Genomic DNA, 24,317 nt, shown 5'->3' with positions numbered 1-24,317 from the left:
ATAAAGCATTTTAGGTTGCTCAGATCTCGCCAGTGACTCTCATTGAAAAACTATTTATTTGCCTGTTTGCCACCCTTTAAATGACATAAATAATCACAGAACAAAAAGACATACGAAGAGGAATGCCCTGATGGCATTTGCTGTTATGCTACAGCGAAAAGAACACTTTATTTGGTCAATACAGTGTCAATGATTATAAGATCTTCTCACTTAATAAGCTCATACCCTAATCTACACTTAACTTTGCCTTGGAAACGTTTGTATTCCCATTAGTGTTTGCACACACGTGTGTGGAAAGGGAGAAGGGAAAGCGTGGTGCAACACACGTGAAGCAAACTGTCAAACCCTGCTTGTGCAGTACGAGAACACCAAACGCCGTTGCAGTCACCCGGAATACGCAGAGATCCGCTGAGCCCCTTTGCTGAGGTCAGTCCCGTGGGGAGCAGCGCTGCAGCGGCAGTCTCGGGCAGCTATGGCACAGCTCGCTCTCGGCGGGAGCTGCTCGGTGCACTGCGGCCGGGCACCGGCTGTCCCACAGCCGGGATTTCCCGCACGGTGCAGGAGGCACACGGAGAACCTCCACAAGCCACCGGCAGGAGTTACTTGTGCTCGGCCTGCAGGTCCTACCACGCACTGGAGCAGCACCACAGCGGGAGAGGGAAACGAGACACTACGGGGCACTTGGTCCCAGCCTCGCACTGGCCCAAGTGGGTCAGCGATCACAGCCAGGCTGTGGTGGGTCCGAGCCTGTTCTGCGAGGTGAAAATCCATGCGGACACCGGGAAAACCGCCTCTTCCGAGCTACGGCTTCGCCAACCGACTAACGGCGGCTTCCCTGCGGCACTCAGCGGCCGTCACCGGGAGCTCCGCCCACGGGGCGGACCCACACCGGAAGCCCCGCCCACCGCAGCGCTGCCCCGCCCCGCCGTGACGGCTGCCGGCTCCTCCTTCCTGTTTCCGCTCGGCAGGCCCGCGGCCCACAGAGACGAGGTACCGCGGGGTGGGGGGCGGCGGGAGGGATGGGGGGGGGGGGGGGGTGCGGCCCCCTTCGCCCCGCCCCTAAACCCGGCGGGGCCTTCCCTCAGGGGCTGTGTGCTCTCTCCGCAGGGCCCTGGGCGCCAGCCTTCCGTCGTTCGGCAGGCCCGGAGGGTGCCGCGGCGGCGCTGGGCCCCCCCCCGCCGCCGGTGAGTGAGGCCGGGGCCGAGGTCTCCACAGCGCGGCCATTGGGAGGGGGGAGAAGAATGGCGTTGGTGGCGGGCGGGAGGGGTCCCATTTTTCCCCAGCACCCCCGTGCGCCTCGCCGCTGACACAGGCCTGAGGTGGTTTTTGACTCCCCGACTATTTTTAGTTTACCATTTAGCATAGCATGAACTGGGTTGGAAAAGACCATTAAGATCACTAGGTTCAACCTTTACCCCAGCACTGCCGAGACCACCACTAACCCATGTCACTGAGGGCCTCAGCTACACGGTTTGTGAACACCTCAGGGACGGTGATTCCACCACTGCCCTGGGAAGCCTGTTCCAATGCCTGACCACCCTCCTCGGGGAAGTGATTGTGCCTAATACCCAATCTAAACCTCCCCTGTCGAAGCTTAAGGCCATTAACTCTTGTCCTATCATTTGTTACTTGGGAGACAGACCGCACCTCACGACTGCCTACTGTCAGGTAGCTGTGGTGAGTGATAAGGTCCCCCCTGAGCCTTCTCCAGACTAAACAACCCAAACTGGGCTCTTCCCACAGAAGCACAGACTTAGCTTTTTTTCATGTAGCACCTTGGCGTTACCTGAAGCTCTGTGGATGAAATGCCTAATTATTTTGTAAAGACTGTACCTTTAAGGCAGGGTCAAGACTTTGTATTACACTTCCATGTATGTATGATGCACTGCTTTTAACTTCTAGTAAAAGTGAGCTTTCTCTTTAATAATGAAAGATGACATATTAAAATGAGAATTCGTGTGTATGCATTCCTCTATTTTCCTAAATACTCAGAAATAAATTTTATTATTCTTTAGGGTTTTCCCAATAGAAAACCAGAAAAGATGATTGATATTAAGGCGTGGGCTGAATACATCGTGGAGTGGGCTGCAAAGGACCCATACGGCTTTCTTACTACAGTGATCTTGGCCCTTACACCATTGTTCGTAATTAGTGCAGCGCTTTCATGGAAGCTTGCAAAAATGATTGAGGCCAGGGAGCGAGAGCAAAAGAAGAAACAGAAACGCCAAGAGAATATTGCAAAAGCCAAACGAACAAAGAAGGATTAAATGGGAAAAAAAGGTCTTCCTTGTGCAAAGAATCCAGTTCCTAAATGAAACACTTACTGTGTTGTAACTGTCCTTTGATACTTGATTATCTAATTTCTTGATGCAGGGAATTCAGTCCCTCCAGTGTATTCTTTTTTCTGCTGAGATGGTTTGTGTTAGTTTGTCCAAATGACACTTGTTACAGTCATTTAATCTCCTACTTGTTCTAGTCCAGGTTGCTTTTCTAATTTTGCATGTTAAACTAAAATACCAGTGTGTTGGGTGGCTCTGGACATAGATGATTTTTTCCCCTATTGCCTAAGTGTCTTAAAATTGTCAAATTATGGGGGCAAATTGTGAATGGTGAACCAGGTTACAGAAAGGCAAGTTTCTGCAGACCTTTAGCAGAGCTGTAGAGATGAGCTTGCAACAGTCTTCCTTAGTAGCACATGTTACCAGTTTCCTTTAATGACACTGCATATGGCCCTGCAGTTTATTTGGGTCTCTGCCCATAGGGGATACTGTAATGTCTTTGATGGTGGGGCCTGTCTGCAAAAAAACAAAACCTATTCTAGGTCTTCCTGAACTACCAGCCATCAACAGTATTTAAATGCAGCCCAAATTCTAGGAATCTCATTGCTTGTTCTAACTACCTTCAGTTGTCTTGAGCCACTTCTGTTGTCTGGGCTTCCCCTAATGCTCACCTGAATACTCCACCTGTAACTGTTTTCTGCCTTCAAACACTTTATGCCTCAAAGAATAGCCATAAATGGGGCAGGACCAAAGGCCCAGGTGGCCTAGTGTTTTGTGGGGTTATGGGAGGAGGATGTGCCAGTAGTTCTTCCTACTTGCTAACCTGGCTACCTTTGGTCTAGGACCTTCTCAGTTCAGGGGGGATCTCTGCCCTCATGAACCCTGGAACTCTGCTGCTTTCCAGGTTGCAAAATGCTGCCATGCTGGAAAAAGTCCAAGTTGTGTTTGCGTTGTAATTATGCCAACATTATTTAAAGTTAATTCTAATAAATGTTTTTCTAACAAGTGATGAATTTTTCAAAGCCTAATTTTTTTATGAAGTCTAGTTCTAAAAAGCTTGTGTCAGTCATTAATTCCTTAGATTTAGTGTATTTCTAAACAGCGGCACAGTTATGCCTTCTAGCAGCTAGACCTTCATTATATTTAGAAGTAAAAAATAATACTATTGTTCAAAAGAGAGAACCTGCAGAGCTGGTGGATACCAAGAGGGATTAGAAATGGGGAGTCTGAACAGAATGAATTGAATGTGAAGTACTGTTCTTCCCCTTTTAGTTTTGTTGGTCAAAGCAAGCATTATTGGAATGTGGCATTTCAGCATTTTATAATCACATGGGATTAAGTCTCCAATGTTTTGTATCAAGTGTTGTCAAATGTGTACCTGTTCCATCTTTGATACATACTAGCTTAAAACATGGAGGAGAACTGATGAAGGATGCACTGCACAAATAAATTTGATACTTTTTTTCAGAAAATTGGATGGTCTTTATTTTGACTTGAAGTTCTCAAACACCATCTCTAAGACAAGTTAACTGCACACTGTGTATCTAAACTATGACCAGATACATGTATAATTTAGGGAAGTCCTTGCATACACCAAGAATAAAACCTTTTTTTTTAATGACAGTCCCTTGTCCCATACCTTGTGTTATCTTCCAGCAACTTTACCAAGTGCTTCTAACCTCTGCTATAGTAGTTAGATGTAGTTTAATTCAGCCTAATTTTATCCTGTGCTTACTGCTGGCTCAAATCAAGCATTATTCAAATACATTGACTGTTTTCTTAAGTTACAAGAATATTTGTAAGACTAATACAGTGCATAGTGTGGTGTCGTAGTGATTCCTGTCAATGAGATCAACTTTTCCATCCACTTGCCAGAGTCAGGGACATTGGCACTGCCAAGGGAATTAAGCATTTTGAAAAACTACCTCAAACTGATGCCTAGGCTTAGGAAAATTTCAAGTGCACTGATGAACTAAAATTTATTACATCAAAACCAATTTTAAATAATTCTTTTTTTTTTCCATTGAAAACTCATTTATCTTTAAGAAAATAAAGGTAGAAAACCTGCCTATGATTTCAAAAGTAACTGATAAACAGCAACTGTTGCAAACAAATTTACATAGTAACACAATGCTGCTTTTTACTAAACCCCAACATTTTCCAGTAGTTTGTCATGATTAAGCCTATGTGAACAGTTCTGCAAACATAAACTGCTTTAATATTACTTTATTGCAGACTTAGATATACCAGCTGTTTATGTTCATGTTAAACTATTTATCCATTAGCAGTATCTGTACAATTTTTTACTTATTACGACTACTATCACTGCTTGGTGGCATCCATGAGCCTGGCTGAAACGTATTTGCAGTGCTGGTTGGATCTTGTGAAGGCTCCTCTTTTCCGTAGTAAGGGGCAGATGCATGGCCTTTAACATGCGTATGAGCTGGTTCAGCAACAAGTCCCTCCTTGTATCCCTGAGCCTGAAGCAGCTTATCCTTTTCAGATACATCTTTGATTTTCAGTTTCATTTCTTCTCTGTAACTTTCATTCTTAAGAATCTCCTAATAACACAATAAAAAAATAATTAGACACATCAGAAATCAGTGCGATACACAAAGTTGGAGTAAAATTATTTAAACAGTCGCTGTGTCTTAATTTCATAATCCAAATTTTCAGGTATGTAGCTAAAATAAACTGTTGCAAAATTAACAATTTTCAGTGTCAGCCCTGGTTTAGAATATTCTTAATGTTTTGATCATATTGTTGAAGCAAAAGTGCACTGTGGTATCCCAGTTTCAGTATTTTATTGGATCAAAAAGGTAAAGATACTCAGACATCAACAAATGTGAAAATGCACTACAAGTAAGGCTACCTTTTACACTGTTTTCTATGTAGGACTTGCTACTATACAGCTATACTATACACCTGCATCTCTTCTGTAACTCATTATGCCTCTGACTTTAGGTATCTGTGCACTGGGGTGCAGTTTTGGGAGAAACAGATGTTCAATCTTGACTAAGCTGAAGCCACACGAGAAATAATAATAATATAAACCCAGCAACAACAACAAAACCTGAATAAAAAATAATAATTAAAAAAAAGCACTAGGACAGAACTGAAATTACTAAGGCAGTGTCAGGAGAAAAAACAGGGGTGAGCATTAAAATCCCTGAGGCAAACCCTGCTTCAGACTCTGACAGCTCAGCAAGGCCAAGCACCAGCAAGGACAGAGCAGCACAGGAGGACAACCTGCCATCCGCTGCCCAGCTGATGACTGCCTGGCCAGCAATGGTGAACAGGGAGTTATGATGACACTAAGCACAACACTCCTTAGGTGACTGTATGTTAACTCTAAGCATCTACCAAGTGCAGTAGCCAAAATGAATGTCCTACATTCATAACAGGTGCAAAATCTTACTGCCTCTGCACAGGTAAAAATAAAAAATGATCTAGCTTTAGCATATTACCTCTACCCCTGATAAACGGAAGTAACTGTATGATGTATGATCCTACTGCAAGGCCAAAAAACCCACCCATGACATGTATGCAGAAAAGGCTCATACAGCTTGCTGATTCAACTTCATGAAGGTCTGTACTGAAACATGGCTGGGTACAGGTTACAGCTGGAAATTCACTAATAAAGATGACCTGAACTGGGATTGGCTTCTTTGTCTGAGAAATGCTGAGGCTGAGTTGAAGCAAATGAAATTACTGGCTTGTCCACAGGTATAACAGAAAAAATGCTGCTTGTAGACTTTGCCATCTTGTTCACAGGAAAAAACATAGAACTCCCAAAGTAAACACAAAAAAGCCTTGAAAAATACTGAAGTTTGGTTTCTATCTGTTCACCTGTGTTTCTTATTACAAGGATATTTTGCAAATTTTGCTAACAACACTTCTCTATGCTTTTTCTGGGGCAGATAGTGAAAAGTATTCTAAACAAAAGCAGACAGGTAATATGCATATTCATAACAGATTGAGCCCAAATACAACTTGACTATAACCAACACCATGCAATAAGGAAGCTGCTAATATCCACATTTAGACTGGGATACAGGAGGAAGAAGGCTGAACACTTTCTCTGGAAGACCTAAGGAGAAACTAGACCAGTACCCATGACATAATTTCAAGAATGGCATTAAAACACATGATATTGCCAAGAGTTGATAAAGCAAGTATGTGAACATTTAAGAACATTTTAAAAGGCAGTATTTAAAGAAAACAGTCAGTATAGCAAAGCCTCATTATAACATCTCTCAATTCCATCCTTGTTTACTATATGCCTTTATAAATCTATCATGACCTTACTGATTTCAAGGGGATTACTCCTATGGTGCTCATATTACCCCACTATTAAGAAATAAGTGTGTACACCTTTATGATATCTGACAACGGCAGCATAGTGTCTGCTAAAAGAGCATGAAATGATTTATTAAAACACAAATGTAATTCACTTATCAACTACCTAGTGGACAGCTACTTACTAACTTCAGATCTTTTCCAGTGATTGCTTTAACAAAGTTATCCTGATAAGGTAATAGCAGCTGTAAGTAAGTCAAGTAACAGCAGTTGTAACTAAACTCCAAATGCTCCAAGTCCATCTTCAGTGTTGATGTGAAATTGTTACCTGGTTTTCAGACTCAAGTAAAAACTCTTTTAATCAGCTTTCACTGGCCAAAGTGAAAGCAAACACATAAAGCTGAAGTGACTTGCTCAGAATCTATACAACCCACAGCAGGAAAAAAAATTCTCATGTTCAAAGTACCTGCACATGCTGATTTTATGCATTAAATTCGTGCCACTAACACGTACACTGAAATCAGGGTTCCTGTGCTTAAACTCATGAAGACGTGAATGAGGAATGTTGTGTCAATTGGCACTTTATAAAAATTGTGTCAAATAAATGAGTCCTTTGATACTGGAAAGTAACAAATTCCTATTACGATTCCACAATTCTGTGGAATTCTCAGAGTCCTTCCTGTTCCAAATACTGCCTCCAACAAATACTTCATTCCCAATTCTCGCTATATATACTTTTTTATAAAACACAGTGATTGTATTTCTAAGTACTGTTGGTTCAATTACAATAGCTACTGCAGCTTGGAAAAAGTGTAACATCACAGTTTCACTGCCATTACAGGAATTTCCAAATCTGAATAGGATAATCAACTTGGTTCACAATGACAATTTTAATGAAATTACTAGATCCATATTTATACAAGGAATTATCCTTAAAACACACTAGAAATGTGCCAAATCTTTACAAAAATCTTCCAAATTTGGCTTTCATCTGCATGGCTCACTGTACCTAATGACAGTGAGTGTTAGAAAGGGTCCACCTCAGACATCCTCCTGGTTCTACAGGGCTTCATATCACCTGCAGAAGAATGGTAGAGAAGCCAACATCTGCGGGCTCTTCTACCCCTGAGAAGTAGTCTAAGTAAATCTGCACAGCTCCACAGGCTCTTCAATCCGCCTGCACACAGCTTACATTTTCACCCTGAATCTCTGTTGATGCCCTGTCCTTCACTGTTCGGTAACTTTAAGCAGTGACTGGGAGCTGAGTCTTCTTTTTCTCTTAATTACATTGGCAGATTCAGAACATTTATCTTCTCCTCCAAGATGAACTGCAGTATTTTATAAACGGCTAGCTTCACTACAGACAGCCCCTCACACCCACCCCCCAAACATACCATTTAAGTTTTCTGGGGGAATATGAGAACATAAATATGTAATGTGCTCTGACCTTTAGGGGAAATACAAAATCACACTATCCAGCACAGAGGACATGGTGTCTACTGGGTAACTGCAGTTTTCTAAGGGTTAGCTTGCTCTTCAAATACTTTTTTTTACACAAATTAAAGATATAAGCCCTTTGAACCTGTAGTTCTCAGGAGATGAGGTATCTAAAGAGAATCAGAAATGCCCTTCATCGTTTTTTATTAAAAGAGAAATCTAAGGATTGGGATTGTGAAGCAAAACTGAAAAAGGAAAAACGCCTGAAGACATCCAGACATGTTTTATACCAGCTGAAATCCTTACATGAAGATATTCACCTTGAAATACATCAGTTCCCAGCATTTGGAACAAGAAATCACATGACATGGTGAGAACTAGGTCCAACTATGTGTATTAAAGTTCACTTTTAGGTGGAATGTAAAAGAAGAAATTTTACTTACTGCATGTAACTACTTGTCTAGCTTTGGTGATTACTGTAAGCTCTATGAAGTTTTTGATCCATCTAATGATTGCAGCTGCCTGCCTTCCCTCCTTAGAAAGGCAGGGTTTAATGAAGTGATCTCCAAGGTTTTCTTGAAGAACCTAACATTATTATTATTAAGAAAATGCCAAAGTGGTCCTATGTGGGTTTTGAGGCAGCTGCTTTTCATCCAGAACCTGACGACTTCTGCACATTCTGACATCTTAGGTGGTAACTGCTGCAGAACAGAGAATGAAAAACAGTCTGCTCATGGGGGCCATGCAGCACAAGACATGTTGCTGCCTTCCAAGTGTGTTGCTGCAAAAGGGACCAGGCTGCATTTTATGCTGCTAGCATGAAATTTCCACTTTTCTTGGAAACTATATTTTTGTTTAAAGCACTCAACTGTGGCAGCTGAGATGTATCATCAAACATCCTCTGCTGCTTGGAAACTGTATTCACCTCTACTCCACAGGAGGAGAAAAATCTAGAAGTTTGTTTCTAGTCAAAGGATTTTCAGAGCCTACAAGGCTGTACTGGAAGACCTGCTGCATCTGAAGATCTGGAATGGACCCTTCTTTTGCACTTCAAGGATCCCATATTGACATAGCTTTCCCTTTTCTGAATAAACTAGTAGCCTTACACAATGAATAAAATTAGTTCCCCCTGGTAGGAAAATGTTGTAAATATGAGAAAGGTTTCTATAGACTTACTCCTTCTGCTGGGATCTTGCTCACTAGTGGATAGCCTTTACTGAACAGTCCTTGGTAGTCTTCTCTACAGGCAAATGTTTGTACTTAACCCTTTCTGTCCTGCAGCACCTCCTGAACCCACAATCTGAAGAACTACTCCTTCCCTTCCTCTTCGTTGCTGTTCCCCTCTCTGTCCTCAAGCCAGCTATCAGTCAGAACACCACTTGCCTCTCAAGGAGCATTTTCAACCTCCTGAAGGCAAATCCAAACTTGTGAACAAGTAGTTCTAAGGAACCAGATGGCAAGACATACAGTACCAATGCAACAATGTCCAAAAGGGATTGTTTAAAGGTTAACATTGCCACTTGTTTTGGTTTTGCTCTTTCCAGGTGATTTTCTAAAGACACTATAACAAGCCTATAAATGCAAAGGGCGTATATATTTTGAGAAAGATGTCACATTTCATTTCAGAAGGGTTTGTATTTTGATTAAATTAAAAATCAATATATTCCAACTTCCCAAGTTATCTTAATTACCTATGCTGAAATCCTTGTGATTTTGATTTCTGCTGATTTGAGTAGAGTTAGCTAATTATTTGATGCCAGAACTGATAAATCTGGGCAGATTAATGTTCTTTGTTGGAAATAACACTCAGTATTCTTAGAATACTTGCACTTTGCTGCTTAGTTTGAATTTTTATCTTTAATCATAAGTGATCTTGAAATTTAAACTCTGTCAAAAATTAGCATGCACAAATTAGCAAAAATTAATAAAATTACAACTGGAAAGGAAAAAATCTGGTTTTGAACAGATTAAAAAAGCTGATTCTTTTATCACAGTTTAACATGTCAGAATTTTTTCTTCCCTGACAAACTAACTAGAAGTCCAGCAAAGTGCTGGAAGTTCAGCCAATTCACCTGCCTGTTTTTATAACACTGCCAAACTAGTTAACTCCATTTTCTGGTTTGACAAGTTATAAAAGGCAACATGAAATAATTGGATATTACATCATGTTTCAAGAGTAGGAGGCAGAGAGAGGACCTAATCGCTGGGAAGCACGGCATGTTCTGATCTGGGGCAGGGCTTGTGAACTCAGCAGCTGAGCATGACAGTAGCAGTGTCATTTGGTTGGGAATAAGAAATAATGTGGTAAATGGAGGGCTGTGTCAGTGCATGGTAAAACCAGAGGAACAGTGTGAATTAGAAAGGCATACACCGAGCCAACTGACTGCTGATTTTGTAATGTACGTAAGTGCTAAATATCTTTGGTCAATAGACAATCAACATTAGTCAAAGCAATATACAATTGCTTCATTCAGGTTTAATTTTCAAGCAATCTCAATCAGACGCAATATTAAAATATAGACTGGGTTCTGTGCACTCAAAGTGATTTTTTTTTGAAGGCTGCAACCTGCATAAGTCAAAAATAAACTGATCTGAATGATTCTTGTTCGATACATCACAACTTCTGCCATCTCTTACTGTCGCAGCTTTGTAGAACAGCTTTTTTTAACCTTTGAATGTAAATTAGGTGAATTATCTAAACAAATAACTAAACTAACACAGGTGCTGTTTTAGAACAGTGTTTGTAACCTTCCATGACCCCTTAAACATAAAGCAGATACAGAAATGGACCACAGGTTCTGAAACTGATTCCCATGCTATTGTAAGGGAATCATGGGATCATGTTATAGTTCACTCTGGATGAAGACTGTGCATTTTGAAGTCCTGAAATGAGAGGTGCACTAATTATTTGGAATCAATCAGTAACAGCACAAAAATCACAATTAAGTCTTAAAAAGCATTAATGTTAACACAATGCAAGTGTTAAATCAACATATTGATTAAAAATGTATATACAAATATATATTTTATGACAGCCCAATGTTTAGTTTAAATGCAGTGCTAATACCACATGTATTACCAAGCTGAATCATTCAAATACTTATTCTAACTCTCAATAAATCTACAATCAAATCTACAGAGAAGCAATGCTGTTACTATATAACTACTTCTGAGAATGCAGAATCTCTGGCATGAGCTGACATAATCTCTAGGGCACCACAGTGTAGCACACATGTATTTGGCAAGAACACGTATTGAGAGGCAAAAGTAAGAGAAAAGGCTCAGACATTTACATTTACTGGAATGTAAAGCCTGTCAGAAACACACAGACTTAGTAGCAGTTTGTGCCTGAATTATTTTTAAAATACTGCAAAGATTTGTCTACAGAACAACGCATATAATAAATATAATCTAACATATAACAGCAGTGTGCACTTGCACCCCAGAAAGCCAAATGTACGTACCCTGGGCTGCATCAAGAGGAGCGTGACCAGCAGGTCAAAGGAGGTGATCCTGCCCCTCTACTCTGCTCTTGTGAGACCTCACTTGCAGTATTGTGTGCAGTTCTGGTGTCCTCAACATAAAAAGGATATGGAACTATTGGAACAAGTCCAGAGGAGGCCACGAGGATGATCAGGGGACTGGAGCACCTCCCATATGAAGACAGGCTGAGAAAGTTGGGGCTGTGCAGCCTGGAGAAGGCTGAGTGGAGACCTCATAGCAGCCTTCCAGTATCTGAAGGGGGCCTATAGGGATGCTGGGGAGGAACCTTTCATTAGGGACTGTAGTGACAGGACAAGGGGTAATGGGTTGAAACTTAAACAGCAGAGGTTTAGATTGGATATAAGGAAGAAATTCTTTACTGTTAGGGTGGTGAGGTACTGGAATGGGTTGCCCAGAGATGTTGTGAATGCTCCACCCTTGGCAGTGCTCAAAGCCAGGTTGGACAGAGCCTTGGGTGACATGGTTTAGTGTGAGGTGTCCCTGCCCATGGTAGGGGGGTTAGAACTGGATTATCTTAAGGTCCTTTCCAACCCTAATTATTCTATGATTCTATATGTTCAAGATCACAGACGAAACTCTGTAGAGGCAGCAAAAGACACAAATTAACCTGGCACCACTGCACCCTGCCCTGAATAAAGGGCAATGTATAGCCTTGGTGCGCCCACAGAGCAAACAAGGAACTGTAGCTTTGACTCAGACCCAGTTTGGTCCTTGCTTTCCCCTTACGCTACAAATGATGTAATCTGTACCAGCCCTTTTCCTGGTACACATTACTTCTCCCTCCACCCCCGTTCAGCTGTGCTGATAGTGAATTGGGAGGCAGAGCCAATGCTCTGTGTGTTCCCTCCCACTCGGGAGAGAAGTAGCAGCTCTCTCCTCTATGGCCTTGGGATATGCAGCACAGGCAAACTGGAAGTAATGGGAGAAATTGGTGCCTTGATACTCTTCTGTGAAGGCTGACAGTCACATACGTTTTAAACCAGAGAGAAAGTTAAAGTGAATAAGAGGGAAGAACTCTCAAATATGACAGCTTCTTCAAGTGCCTTTTCTAAAAATGACTATTATTTGAATGACTTTTCTGACCACTCCCTTACATTTAGACCTTTGTAACTCAGCGCTTTACATAGTCAAATTTCACTGCCCTTTCACACTGAGTAATAACCCCTCTAGAACCATGCATAATTTACTATGCAAAAGGCTATTTAGTGCAAGTCAAGTCATTTGAGTATATCCCAAATTTTCAGTCCTGGTTGTCATCCTGGACAATGGTGGAAAATGTTTTGCTCAGACTGCTGTTTACTCCTGTGCTTTTTAAACAGCATTTCCCAGAACTGTAAATCTTATTCTGCAGCTTTTTGTGGCTTCAGGAGTAAAATACTCACTTGCTAAGCCCTATTCTCTATGCAAGAATGTATGATCTCCATATTGGAGTTTTTGTTTTAAAACTTCTCAACAGAAGCATTTGAAAAAAAGACAGAAGCAAAACTGCAAATTGCAATCCCAAAAGTGACAAAAAAAAATCACAAAGGGTTTTTCTAAACTGCATCTCATTCTTGTTAAAGGAACATGAATTCTGTGTAAATTAATCTCCATGACTGAAGCTAGTTTTGATCATACCATCTCTCAAATAAATAATAAGTATGATCAAACAAATGGGAAAAGTGTGTATGCGCTGCGGCAAGCAAACAGAATGTAGTTTCAGTGTAATTATTTGGGCTGAGGGGGAGGGAGAAACAATCATTGAAATCTTATGCTTATTACAACTCACTGACGTATATTTTTCCTCCCTTCACAAGGAGTTTGTCAAAACAGATAATTATGGAAATGCCTGAAATGGTGTGAAAGAAGACAGGAGCTGTCACGAAAAGTTTCCTTTTTTAACATTTCACCTTCTATCCAAATGTGTAATTCAGAAGCCACAGAATTTTATTACTGTGTAACAAGTACATAATGCATGAGAAAAGCAGCCATTTACTGTGGTTTTCTATTTAAAATTATTTTCAGGCTCTTGACACTAATTAAAGGAATATACAATTCTACTTTACTTACCATGAAATATTAACACACATACACATGCATACAAAGAAACAGTGAGGTTTCAGTTGAAACTGAGAATACTTGTAGCTATGCAGCCCTGTGTGCACTACAGAGGAAGTAGAATCTAGCTTAACAGTGAACTCACTTCTAGAACAAAGATCTGTATCTACTGAAGAGCCACTATAGGTATGCATGTAGCAACTGCAGGACATGACATTAGCAGGTTCAGAGGTAAACTCTATTTTTCTCTAAACCAGTTTTTCTAGGCCGTATCATGATAAATTTCTCTGTTTTCTCCTCCTGCATGTTCTGACACCCCAAGTTGGCCTGTAACTTTATTTATATCTCCATCCTCCAGACAAGATCATACACAATGCCAAGTTACTCAGATACTCTTGAACCTTAGGACACTGTCAGAAGGGGTGCATGGCTACAGGGACTGTCATAGGAAAAAATAAGGGTTAGATTTCTAAATATATTCAAGTACTTGGAAATACATGCAGTAGGATTCTTTAAAAGCCCTTACAAATCTGATACCCTCTAAAATCAGCAGTACTAAAGAAACCAAATAGAAGCTAGACACAGAGAGGCTTAAAAACAGTGTATGTCTGCTATTTTTAAGGTTCATTACATCCTTAAAAATATGCCTCTTAGCTACTCCAGGGTTAGAAGCTGAAGACTCAATGTGTCTTAGATACAAGATATCTAAACCAATTCTGGTATGACTCCCACTACCACATGGGAGAAAACCTGTCTGTGTGTAAATACACACTGATCTTACCAAGAAAACAGACAGATAGAGAGGTAGATTATCTACTGAAACATGCACCACAGCCAAAGCTTACAAGGATCTTATGCATGCAGCCACTACCTCAATCAGGAGCTGCACCACCAGAAACTAATTTTGTTCATTAGTATCTTTAATGTATTTATGTAATGCTATCCCAAATTTTAAATAAAGCACTTTTTCTTTTTTAAAGGGGTTATGAATCAGCACAAAAACAGGAGATGCAGAATGCAGCAAAGCTTGTCAATGACATGCAAAGTTGCCTATCAACCAATTGCTGCTCATCTGCAGAACTTTGAAATTCATAAGGTGCATGAAATGTATGAGACATATCCACAGTGATATCTTATAAGATAACTTATAAGTGATATCTTATAAGTATTACATAGTTAAACATCCTCTAAATTTGGGGAGTTCTGCTTTGGTGATAGAATAGTGACATAAGTCCCCCATAAAAGGAGTTCTGAAGAGAAGGGTTTTACCCCTGCCTCCCAAGAGCATTTTTAATTTGCTTTGCAACCATAATGTGAAAAATCCAAAACATAAAGATGACATGCTTTAAGTTAGGAGTTAAATCTTTTAGCCACAAAAAAAACTGGGAACTAGGAGTATATGCAAGACAGCACGTTTGCATTTACCTCACCACCTAGTTGAGCCAAAGTGAAAGTGGACTATGGCTCAAAGAATGGAAGGGAATAGTCTGTTAAAGAAATAATTTGCATGGATGGAACATCACTCTCACAAAACAACTGCTCACAAGACAACTTTAGTTAATAAATTCTGACAACATTAATGCTTGGCAGGTAAATTAATTGCATGTAAAGTGATAAATTATTGAATCTGCTTCCATAATATAGCATTTGATTAAAAATATTTTAATATTTGTAGGCTTTAAAACATTTTCATTAATTTAACACTGTAAGCTCTTTAGAAAAGACACATTTCCTATTTGCCAGAAAACTTGCTACAGTTTCCTATTTCCTAAAACTTGCTACATCTAGTTTCCTATATATATACTAAAGAAATATAATAGTCTACTTTATCATTTATCATTTGCTAAACTGTTTAAAATATGATTTATGGCTGCACAGGAATAAAGGTAATGACTAATTTTCCTCAGCCAACCATCTGTGACCATACATAATACATATAAAGGGAAAGATGACAGAATGCTATAGTAATGCAAAATTATACATATACAAGTCAGATTATCACCAATTATAAAGCAGTATGTGTACATTTATGTGTATACACACATGCATGCTAACACTGGGTGCAGACATGATCCAAAGTTCTCTATCAAGATGGGACCCCCTGATTACCACAGGAACAGAATACATTTAAGTGCAAGATAAGAAACAACTTGATCTGCATTCATTTGCAAAGTTATCACGCTCATTATAACTGAGTTGAGACTTTGTGTATTTGAAGCTGTAATAAAATCAAAAAGCAACCAACTATTTCCAGTATACCAGAATCTGGCATTTAAAACTCAAGGCTTCCAACCACTAACATGCCTTACATTGCTGGTCAAATTAGAAATAACCAAGGCAAGGAGCAGCATTCTTGGGTTATGACTAGTGCAGTCCACAGAAGTCTAAGTGACTTCTTCCAAAAACGGGGGAAATGTGGTAGGGGAACAGGGAGGACAGAAACCATGAAGTATGTGAAACACTTAGGACTGAAGCTGACTTGTGAAGTCACTGGAGTACTCTTCCATATAAAATAGTAGAATCTAAAGAAGAACAGATGCAAAGACACTTCTTCTGTGACAAAATGAAAGCTTTACAATTGAAACAAAAAAGATCAGTTAGGTGTTTGTGGAAGAAAGATTGGTTTGAACGCAAAACATTATCAAGTCTTAAGAACATCTTCTACAGACTTAGCTGCTGTCATGACCCATCTACCTTGATCAGTGTAAGGAAGGAGAACTCACCTTTGTCTCACTTAAGTGACTGACAAGTCATGATGATTATGAGTGACATTTTGTTGGCCTACATAAGCTGCCATTCTCAAAATGTGGTCATAAGTGCTATCAGTAAATCCAGGTGATTTGAGAAGCCATATATCTGCAATATTTTCAACTGAAGTTTGATCATACAGCTCATCATGGGACGTGATAGCCTAAGCATTTAGGCAACCTCTCATCCATAGCTGAGAGCTGAATAAACAGTAAGTTTGACAAATAGATAGAAAACCCCACACATAAATACTAAAGGTGGTAGTCAAACAGAGCAGGGAATGCTAACAGAAATTTACAGAAGTTTAACTATGTCTATAATAACATATTAGAAAGGGGAGAAAAAAAATGATGAGCAAAGAACAGGGAAAAAAGTAAAAAACATCAAAAAAAGTGGTATTACAGATCACAAATATAGGAACATAGAATGTATGTGAAAGAACAAAGAGATTTGTTACACAGGGTTTCAACGTGAAATATCGTGACAAACAATCCCTCATTCCATAGCTGTTTACCGTATCACCATTATTGTCAAAAAAGGGAATATAATACAGAATAGCAGCCAGTAAAGTTTATAAAGCCAAAACACCAAGCCTGCAAATAGGGACCAAAACAGTATTCTGTATGTACTTCACTAGTGTAATTATATCAATAATGATATTATGGTGTAAGGGTTTATAGTATAACCATTTCAAATCAGGAGAAAAGTAGATCCTACATATCACCACACTAATACAGGGGGGTGGGAGGGAGGGAAAGCTTCATTTTGATATATTTAAAATGTGACTGCAGCCTTATTTTCAAAACATCATGTCAAGAATTTTTAACATACATATATTTAAACTACCTTTCCTTATATAGGAAAAAACAATTTAAAGATTACTTGAAAGGAAAAGATAACAGCCCTTCAAATTCCTGGTATATAATTTCTGCTCTGACAAAGTCAATGCACACCCTTGTAGGTAAAGTACCTAGCTGCTAAATTATTTTTCAGATGTTTTACCTCATGAAGCTAAAGGTGCAAGCTGTCCTGTAATCTGAATGCACCATCACTCCCAAGAATCTTTCATTCTCCATAAACTGTTTTTTCTGGAAGGTAAACATTTAGCATGGTACTGAACCTGTGGAGACTCCTTGTTCCCTATTTTGAAACAGAACCACCACCTCCAGCACTAGGAGAAGCTTTGCTGCATCAATTCCAAACCCAAGGTTGCCCATATTCTCTGAAGTAGGCTTATATTAGCACAACTATCATGGCAGATTGACTCATGAAATGGCAGGACAGAAGACGTGCAACACCCCCATCTTTAAGTATCCCACAAGACGGTAAGTTCAACAATAAAAGTTGTATGTATACAGTTAGCATGAACCAGAGCTACTTAAATGGAGATTAGTCCAAGCTAAGAACAACGGCACTTCTGCACAAGTAACTACAATGAGGAGGAAGGGGGATAAAACTAATTAAAAAGAAAAAAAAATCACAGTATTTCCTGGACTGTTAACACAAATAAATGCATGTTAAGTCCTAAAAGCTTTGAGAAGAAATTTAACTAAACTTTATTCTGTTCATGGTTGTATTACAGATCTTCTTATCTCTACAGTCACAGTGTGGCTCACAGGCAGGTGTGAAACAGAGGCAGAGAGAGTAAGTTGAGAAGCTGCAAGTTGCATAGGAGCTCATTTCGGTGACAAGCTTCCCCACGTTATCTTGACTCACAGACAGGCAGGACAACTGTTCACAGACCAGATCTCAGTGACCAAGTCTTTGACTAGAGTGTGCCAACACAGCTTTACTGAACTCAACACAGTTATTCCTACTGCTGCAAGTGTCTGCCTCTGTGGGTGTCAGTTTGAATCTTCTGTAGAAAACCATGCCTCCTCTACTGTCTCATTCCTAGCTGGTGCTTAGCAACTTGTCATACAAATCCAGGACAAATAGTGTATGCACGTGCATCTGTACACACAGATCAATAGCTAAACTGTTCTGTCTTCACAAACTCATCAGCATGAAAGACAGTGGGAAATTTCTCTGCTTCCGTCCATTAGAAACCACTCACAGAAAAAGCCATGGCTTCATCTCCGCCACCTCATTAGCACTATAAAGCGCTGCTGCAATTTGTTTTCCTGTACTGATAAATCCACTGGCAACTGAATTTGAAACTCGCATTTTAATATCAACTACCATGAAACAAATCTTGCATTAATACACAGACAACCTATTGTAAAAATTCATAGCAGTAATTTCAGAATTTGTTTAGCTAAAGAAACTCTTACACGGCCATGATTACCTTAAAAGAACCTACACAGGTCATCTTAGAAGAATCCATGTAGATAAAAGTAACAACTAAAGAATATTGGAGTTTGTATTTCCATTTGCTTTTGTGCTCCCTAAACGTTAGATATTTAGTCTGTGTATTATTTCATCTAATTAGGCAAGCAACATATTAAATTTCTCGCCCAAAAGTGTCAAAGTACTGGATAGATGAGTCCACTATAAATTAATTTTTGCAGTTTAATTACAGTTTAAAAATTTAAAGACACTTCATCTCTCTCACCTCAATGGTGGGTGGATTCTTTCTTTTTTTTCTTATCCATGCTGCAAAAGAAAATAAAATCAAATGGATTATTTCAAAGATCAGAGAGACTATTGAAACTCAGTTATGATGTATTTGTGACAGAAAGTAAATGCTTACATAAAAATTACAATAGAATTTGCCACAACCTGGCAAGCCATATAATTTCCTAAAATATAAAGACCCAACATGTTATTTCCCACCTAAATACTCTCAGTCTTTGCAGAAGGGAGGGGGAAAAGGAAAATTAAAAAGAAATCATGTCTATGAGGAAAGCTGAACGTAGCTTACATACCACACTGGTTGCCAAAACAGGGCTCAAAAAGCAGCACTCACAGCCCATGCCTGTTGTTGAGCTTTCTACACAGAGCTGAGCTTCACCCTGAGAAAGCTGACTGGTGAAAAGTATGAAAAACCTTAGACCTCTCTGCAGAAAAAGGATTCCTGTAAATGCTTCAGGCATTGTTAAAGCCAAACCATATTTATGTTAGTGCCAACTAGGATTCCTTTATGGGATGCAAGGCAGAGCCCCAAACCTGACTGAGGAGCTGCAGAGCCTGCCTGCACCACGTTCTATGGCTGTGTGGGATTACCCACTCCATCAAGGGGGAGGATCCATAATTCGGGGAAAGCTCCTTCCATCTCAGTCAACTCATGCTGGAAGAGAGCAGAGGGATGAAAGCAGTGGCAAGCCCAATTGTTCTGTGGCTGATGGTTTCCATGACGAAACAAAAGCAATATGCTTATGCCCATCCCATTGCAAACACTGATGGTCAGCATGGGACTGGCTGGAAGCAGCAATCTAAAGGGACCCTATTGCAGACTCCATCAGTATTCCATTGGGTCTTGCTTTATTCAGTCAATGAATTATTAGGCATACTCAAGCTACAATAGGCATTATTTAGACAAACAAATTATGCGACTATGGACAAGACAATACCCATCACTCTTCAGAAGTATCAGTACTGTAGCTTTTTTTCATGCCTTTTTAGCCACAGAATTGGTAGGTACTTGGTTGTATACTTTTTCAGACAGTCTTTTCTGCTCATTTTTCAAATGAACAAGTAGCAGAATGCAAGTGGCCAGTAGTGAACAGAAGGACAAACATAAGGAAAGCCAGTTCCAAGTGCCAAGACATGGCAAAACATTCTTTTGTATATTTGCCTAGACAATTAAGAATTTGGCTACTGTGCTTGAAAATTAGAGTGAAACTGACATTTTCATTATCACCCAGTCAAATTCTTGTCTGACCTGTAGCTGTCTATGAAGTTTCAGCTTTAAGAAGGAACTATTCCAAATTTGAATTTTCTAATACCATCTGTGCTGCATTTTGAGAACTGGGGAATGATTCAGACAGCATGTCCAGAACACCAAAAGCTGCACAGAGTCAATTTCACCTCACTACTGAAAATGCAGTTACACACAGAGTGAAACACTAACACCATTCCCTTTCAACAACATTATGAACCTGGTTTTAGGAGTGTAGCTTCCAATTAAAGTAAGAACAGAATTAAGGCAGGCAAAATGGCATTGCACAGCTTGGAATTCAGCCATGATAACAAGGCCAACAGCCTTAAGGTTAATGGTAAAATACCTGAAACAATACAAATTAAGGTATTACTTTTGGTTCTTGTCTATCAAATGACATTTTCTGAATATGTGTTCTTTCAAATACCATTCTTAAACATCTCTCAAAAGCAGTTATTGCCAGCTCTTCTCAGAAGTCTTTTGGTCCTAACAAAGGTTAGACCTACATTTGTTATTGTGGAGAAGCAACTGAGCACTGAACAGTCAATATCATCCTTTCTGCAAAAGTTTTATGTTAGTGGAAAGAAAGACAGCCTAATAAGATAATCCAAAATACAACTAAATTACTTTAAATTGAATCTGTAGAACCAGAAAACATTTTGCATGCACCCATAGCACTTTTGAATCCTTTATGAGGATTTCCAAATACAAAATCTGGCAAGACCAGAGCTTAAACTGACATGACTGAGACTGACACTTCCCACCAGAAGCCTTGTAGACAATCTTTGTAAAAGGGCTGACAATGCTATTAGACAAAATCACAGCCCATACGCCTTTTCTCTTGACAGAAGTAATCTTTGTCTGTGCTTAGCAACAGTTCCAACATCATCCAGAAAAGCAAGAAAGTGGTAGAGGTATCAGGTATAGTGAAGGTTGTATACTAGGCACTAACCAATAAATGAGACAGCTGGAGAAAAAAGGAAAAAGCAGTAGTTTCAAATACTTCATAGAAAAATAAGTTTTAAATCTTCAAAATTCAAGGGATTGCTTTCAACAAAGTATCATCTGCTTTGCCATGCCTTGCTTCTGCCACATGGAAGTATGATACCACTGGTTTCAGTGCCACTTTTCTCAGCACCTAAAAATTGCTTCAGTAGTTTTAAACTGCCAGTATTCAAACAAAACAACCCTAAAACCAGCCACATTTTAACTTCAGCTATGTGATTAGATTCTTAAAGAAAAATTCTTAAAATTTGAAATCCTAGAGAAGCTAAGCTGCAGTTCAAAACTACTGCTGAAATGCAACCATTATAATAGATTTTCTTTCAACAATAGATGGGACTTTTAGGCAGTTATTTGATTAATGATTTTCAGATGAATGAAATACTTCTACCAAAAGATTTTATCATTTAATTATCTGCCTCAGTTTAACAAGCCACAGACGGAACAGTGAAGGGTAACACAATGACATGCATCCTGTGAACAGAAGCTGCGAAGCAAGGAGCATTATGCAACACGTTTTCATTCATTAATAGATCTCAGTTAGTACCAACACTCAAAAGCAACAAAACAATCCTTAATTTAGGAATATTTCTCATATCAAACATTCCATTATCAGACTGTATCTATTTTAATTCATTAAATAATGCACAAAGTTGTAACATTGTGGGGTTTTTTTTTCCAGCTATAAAAAGCATTTGAATGCATGGGTTTATAGTAGCTAGTAACCTTCCTTCTTTCTAATGAACGTCAGGACTACAATACTTTTTCAGTTTAACCCTTGCTGATAAAAACTTGCTGACACAAAGACTGGACACCATTTTCCAAATTATTACAGGTAAATTAATTGTAACATCTCTGATGAGCTGCGTTAGGAAATCATTATTAAATTAAATTTAGTGCTGTGTAGCTGAGGGAGAAATACTGTAAAAAAAATACTAAAATCTCTTTATAGCCATGAGGTAAAGTCAGTGTTAATATATAATATCTCCTCTGTGCAAATCAATTTCTGAAATATTCTTTGCAAAGTACAGCTCAATATACATTACAAAATTAAAAGCAAACACCACCTGAATTGGGTGTATTTTAGTATATTGGACTTTAGCATCAGTTTTACCAGTCTTTGAAAAGCAATACATTTTTCTAATAATTTACCTGTCCAGTCCTCAGTCTCTGGGGAGAAAAATCGGAGGACTCTACAATATTTTAATTCTCATCTGCTTTTCCCGACAAAAAATTAAAAAGACTTTCAATGTTTTTATGTTATCAGTAATATTTTGAGCTTCCAAAATAACATTCAAAAAAAACCAGCAACACCTCATAACTCAGCCATAAGGGAAATTCATGGTAATAATTAAAGGAAGAATGAATGTATGCAAAAATATAACCAGTGATTTACTACTGAGTTAGCACTAATTTTAACAAAATTTAAGTAAATAATATCTTGATAACAAAACATTTTGCATTCTCTTTGAAAAATATAGTCAATGTATACACTTCAGCAAGGAAAAGCTCTCCCATCTTTCTCCCACATCTTTAGCAAAGGAAAAGCTCTCCCACCTCTTTCTTTCTTTGTGCTCTACATTATACTTTCAGTCAATGCAGGTTTCAATTACTGAAGGGACTTATTCCACAGTTAAATATTTGTTGAGGAAACAAAGCAGGCAGGTGCTTTATTACACATTATTTGAAGACCATATGCACACAAGCATATATTTAATTAAAAAGTGAACAATGACAGTTCTGGCTGGAAAAGATTTTCACATGAACACTCCCATTCCCTATGCTAATAAGAGAAAATGCTCTCATCACTGTCAGCCAGGATGTTTTAAATCTGGTAGAGAGGGTAACATGTATGTACTGAGCACAACTAAAACATGCTTCCCTGCCCCCAAGAGCTTTCACAAAATTGCTTCCATTTCAAACTAATTATGCGCTACTTCTAATTTTATCTGGCTGGCACTTCCTGTATTCTGGACCCATTGTAAGGTTACCTTTGTCTAAAAGGAATTTAGCAAGATAGCTGGACATTTCCTACCTTGAATCCACATCCTTTCATCAGCCCTCATTTGCATTCTTATTAGTATGCATGAGATTTTTCATTGAACTTTAAGACTCCTACTGGCACAGAACACACTGTAATGACCATAAATGCGAGCATGCAAATTAAGACTCCCACTAATCACTAATGTTTACCAAGAAAGAAATAATGAGAAAAAAGGGGAAAAAAAAAAAGAAAGTAGGAGTATATGGGCAATAAAACGATGCTGTGTGAAGCATGCAATCTCATGCATCTCTATAGATATGCATGAATTACTGATCTCCCCTCAGGAGAGCCATTGACATGTCCCAAGGAGGTAAGTTACACTTTCTACAGTAGGTGAACATTCAGTGCTAACATTATAGAAAGGTTATCAGTTGTGCTTATCCATATTGCCTAGGGAAAAGTATGTACTACCACTTCATAGTAAAATATGAGACTTCACCTAAACAAAAATAGGTAGCATTTGTGTTGTGCCTATGGATTATGTTCTAAATTCAAAACTACAGTACAAACAGAAACATATTTTTTGATTTTTAGAATTAAAATGAACTTAATTTTCATGTACAAATAGCTAGCACTAAGCCTGGTTCAGGCAGCAATCATTTTTCTCCTTCTTAGTAGCTGGTGCAGTACTGGGGTTTTGACTTTTGGCCTGGGAATAGCACTGATAACACCAATGTTTTTAGCTGCTGCTCAGTAATGTTTACTCTGACCAAGGACTTTCTGAGTCTCATGCTCTGCCAGGGAGGAGGAGAAGGAGGGAGGAAGCAGAGACAGGGCCCCTGACCCAAACTAGCCAAAGAGGTATTCCGTAACACAGCACGTCATGCCCACTATATAAACTGGGGGGCAGTTACCCGCAAGGGCTAGATCACTGCTTGGGTTGGGCTGCGTACGGTCAGTGGTGGTGAGTGGTCATATTCTGTTCCCTGTTATTTCCCCTATCATTATTATTATTTGTGCACCAGTAGTGATTTGTGTTATACCTTAGTTACCGGACTGTTCTTATCTCAATCCGTGTGAGTTACATTATTTCGATTCGCCTCCCCATCCCTCTGGGAGCGGGGGGAGGAAGGGCAGGATGTGAGCGAGTGGCTATGTGGTTCTGAGTTACTGGCTTGGCTTAAACCACGACATAAGGATAATACAA

At 39.3% G+C, this 24,317-nt stretch overlaps 2 protein-coding genes across 3 annotated transcripts in view; one reads left to right on the top strand and one right to left on the bottom strand.

Moving 5' to 3' along the window:
- The first annotated feature begins 929 nt into the window (after positions 1 to 929).
- Positions 930 to 3,751, top strand: SMIM15 (small integral membrane protein 15). 2 transcript variants are annotated; one of them, XM_034073003.1, is made up of 3 exons: positions 930 to 990; positions 1,108 to 1,184; positions 2,016 to 3,751. In XM_034073003.1, exon 3 carries the CDS (start codon positions 2,043 to 2,045, stop codon positions 2,265 to 2,267), a length of 225 nt encoding a protein of 74 aa, XP_033928894.1. In that variant the 5' UTR covers positions 930 to 990; positions 1,108 to 1,184; positions 2,016 to 2,042; the 3' UTR covers positions 2,268 to 3,751. The 2 variants fall into 2 exon arrangements, with proteins under 2 accessions (XP_033928894.1, XP_030907472.1); XM_031051612.2 differs by lacking the exon at positions 1,108 to 1,184 and having other exon boundaries at positions 967 to 990.
- NDUFAF2 (NADH:ubiquinone oxidoreductase complex assembly factor 2) overlaps positions 3,733 to 24,317 on the bottom strand; it is a 69,869-nt gene continuing 49,284 nt past the window's right edge. The window contains exons 3-4 of the mRNA XM_034073002.1: positions 18,859 to 18,899; positions 3,733 to 4,840 (exon numbers count right to left, since the gene is read on the bottom strand). Of these exons, the coding sequence (XP_033928893.1) occupies positions 4,583 to 4,840; positions 18,859 to 18,899 (299 nt within the window). The 3' untranslated portion in view covers positions 3,733 to 4,582. The remainder of the gene's footprint in view (positions 4,841 to 18,858; positions 18,900 to 24,317) is intronic.

Source organism: Melopsittacus undulatus, chromosome Z (assembly GCF_012275295.1).
Source record: "Melopsittacus undulatus isolate bMelUnd1 chromosome Z, bMelUnd1.mat.Z, whole genome shotgun sequence".
In the NCBI taxonomy this organism is placed as follows: domain Eukaryota; kingdom Metazoa; phylum Chordata; class Aves; order Psittaciformes; family Psittaculidae; genus Melopsittacus; species Melopsittacus undulatus.
This window is presented reverse-complemented; position numbering and strand designations above follow the sequence as displayed.